The 2,038-nt window shown below is 39.5% G+C and overlaps 1 protein-coding gene across 1 annotated transcript; it reads left to right on the top strand.

Moving 5' to 3' along the window:
• Window positions 1–111: 111 nt before the first annotated feature.
• Window positions 112–981, top strand: LOC106013630 (mucin-2; the record flags this gene model as incomplete). The annotated part of the gene is given in 1 exon segment (XM_013089875.2): window positions 112–981. A coding segment is annotated over 1 exon segment (400 nt), but the record flags the coding sequence as incomplete, so codon positions are not given.
• Between the last annotated feature and the right edge of the window lie 1,057 nt (window positions 982–2,038).

Below are 2,038 nucleotides of genomic sequence, written 5' to 3'. Positions count from 1 at the left end.
GGGGAGAGCAGTTAAAGGCATAGGTATTTCTCTCAGATACTTACCTCCACTCTTTGACTTTGCTCGTTGTGCAGTGATTACAACCAAACGAAGACACGCCCAAGAACGAAAACGAAACAGATAAATCAGACAATTTTCTGAACTTAGCAAATAATTTTCAAAATCAACAAAACTTAGATCTAAGTTAAAAAACCCACAGTATCACGCAGAAAGAGACATTATAATATAGATCTAGATCTAGATTTAGGCCTAGATCTATCTGAAGTTCTACAGATCCATCTGTGACTTACTGATTGAGAGAAACAAGGGTTGTGGTCTTGTCACAAAAGGGAGATGGTTGAACAGATTGACGTTTCACATGTCAAAGATGCTTTGTATTTTATTGGTGGGATGGTTGGGAAGGTGTATATTCTAAGTTTGAGTCCAAGGAATTAAGAACTGGCTGTGCCGAGAAAATGATATTATTGCAATAATAATATTAATTATTTCACTTCAAAGATCCCGCCCCAGTTTCAATTCTGCGCGCAAGTCATGTGATAAAAACACAGCAAGTCATGTGATCAGCTGATAGTTGTAACAAAATGGCAGAGGATCGTCGATCAACACAAAATCTTCAGAGCGGAAATGAATTACGACCTTCACATTCTTTACGGACTAGTGGGTTTGACAGAAGTAGATCTAGCCCTGACAGTGACGACTCAATGCTAGACCTTTCAGAGACCGGCAAACATGAAGAGGAAACGTTACTAGGTCAAGTCCAGGACCCAGGCATCGTTCGGACACCGTCCGCAGTAGTCAGTGAAAGGAGTAGGAAAGGTACTAGCTCTACCACAAAACCTCATCAGTCAGTGTCATCTTCGGCTTCCTCTACTTTGTCCCGCTTTGTTGACAGTCCCAACGGCACAGTTGTGGATTATTCACAAAGCGACACACCGGTAGCTCGTGGTCCTAGTCTGCTGTGTGGATTGACTGGTGAAAACCGTGAGTGTTTGTGTGTTGTTTTGATCTTTTATTTTGTTCTCTGTCCAAAACCATGCCATGACCATATGGATGATAACGAATTCCATGAATAGTAGTATGGGGTAGTTAGTTGTAGTTGTAGTAGTTAGATCTAAGATAATTTCAGATCTGAAGCCTTATGTTACCCCCGGCCTAGCTTAAAAAGTAAGCATTATTTCCAGTCCACTGATCATGGTAAATCAGAGCCCTCGACGGCGGCCTCGATTGGACTTGCATTGTTGGTTGTGGATGGAATGATGGCATGGTAGTTGTGTGGCGTAAGAGAAGAGAGTTAAAGAATGGCCTCGTTAAAGAATTTCCGACTGCCCTTAAGTAACCCTAGCTGAAACTTCAAGCGTTATTTATTATGTCCAGTCTAAGTTGATTGTAAATCAGAGCCCTAGTGTTGTGGTTGTCTGTGACCTGTGTTTGGATTTCAAAGAATGGACTATAAATAAGGTGTAGTAGGCCTACCCGGCACTTCTTGCGTCTTGCACACACTACTTCCCCAGTCATAGTTTTTGTTTTAGTTCTTGTGTCAAGCAGCTATATATGGCAGGTCACACCGATAAATAGAGCATCATGTGTAATTGATGTTGCCAAGGCTTTCTCTATGGGAATTATAGCTTTATATTTTTAGAGAGAGATTTTATGGAGATTTGAGGGAACATTATAAATCATTTTGTAATTTACTTTTAACAAAATAATGAAGTCATTTTTAGTTTTAATGCGATATTTTGTAAGAAATAGTTATTTCATCAGCTGAAAAAGGCCATTTTTAAATGTTACTTCTCTCTTTGCTTTAGTTGTTGTCTAGGTAGAGGAAATTTTTACACAGTTGAACAAGTGTTGATTGGACAATAGACGTGTTGTGACTGACAACAATTGTTCTGTTTTCTCTAAGTTCTCTATAGTCAAACCTGCCTCTCTAGGTGGTCTCTGGATTCTCAATTTGTTGATGATATAGTAATAATAATAATAATAAATAGCATTTGTATAGCGCATATCCCCGCTCAACAGCAGGCTCTCATGCGCTTTA

The sequence above is a fragment of the Aplysia californica genome, unplaced genomic scaffold (assembly GCF_000002075.1).
Source record: "Aplysia californica isolate F4 #8 unplaced genomic scaffold, AplCal3.0 scaffold01069, whole genome shotgun sequence".
Lineage (NCBI taxonomy): Eukaryota > Metazoa > Mollusca > Gastropoda > Aplysiida > Aplysiidae > Aplysia > Aplysia californica.
This window is presented reverse-complemented; position numbering and strand designations above follow the sequence as displayed.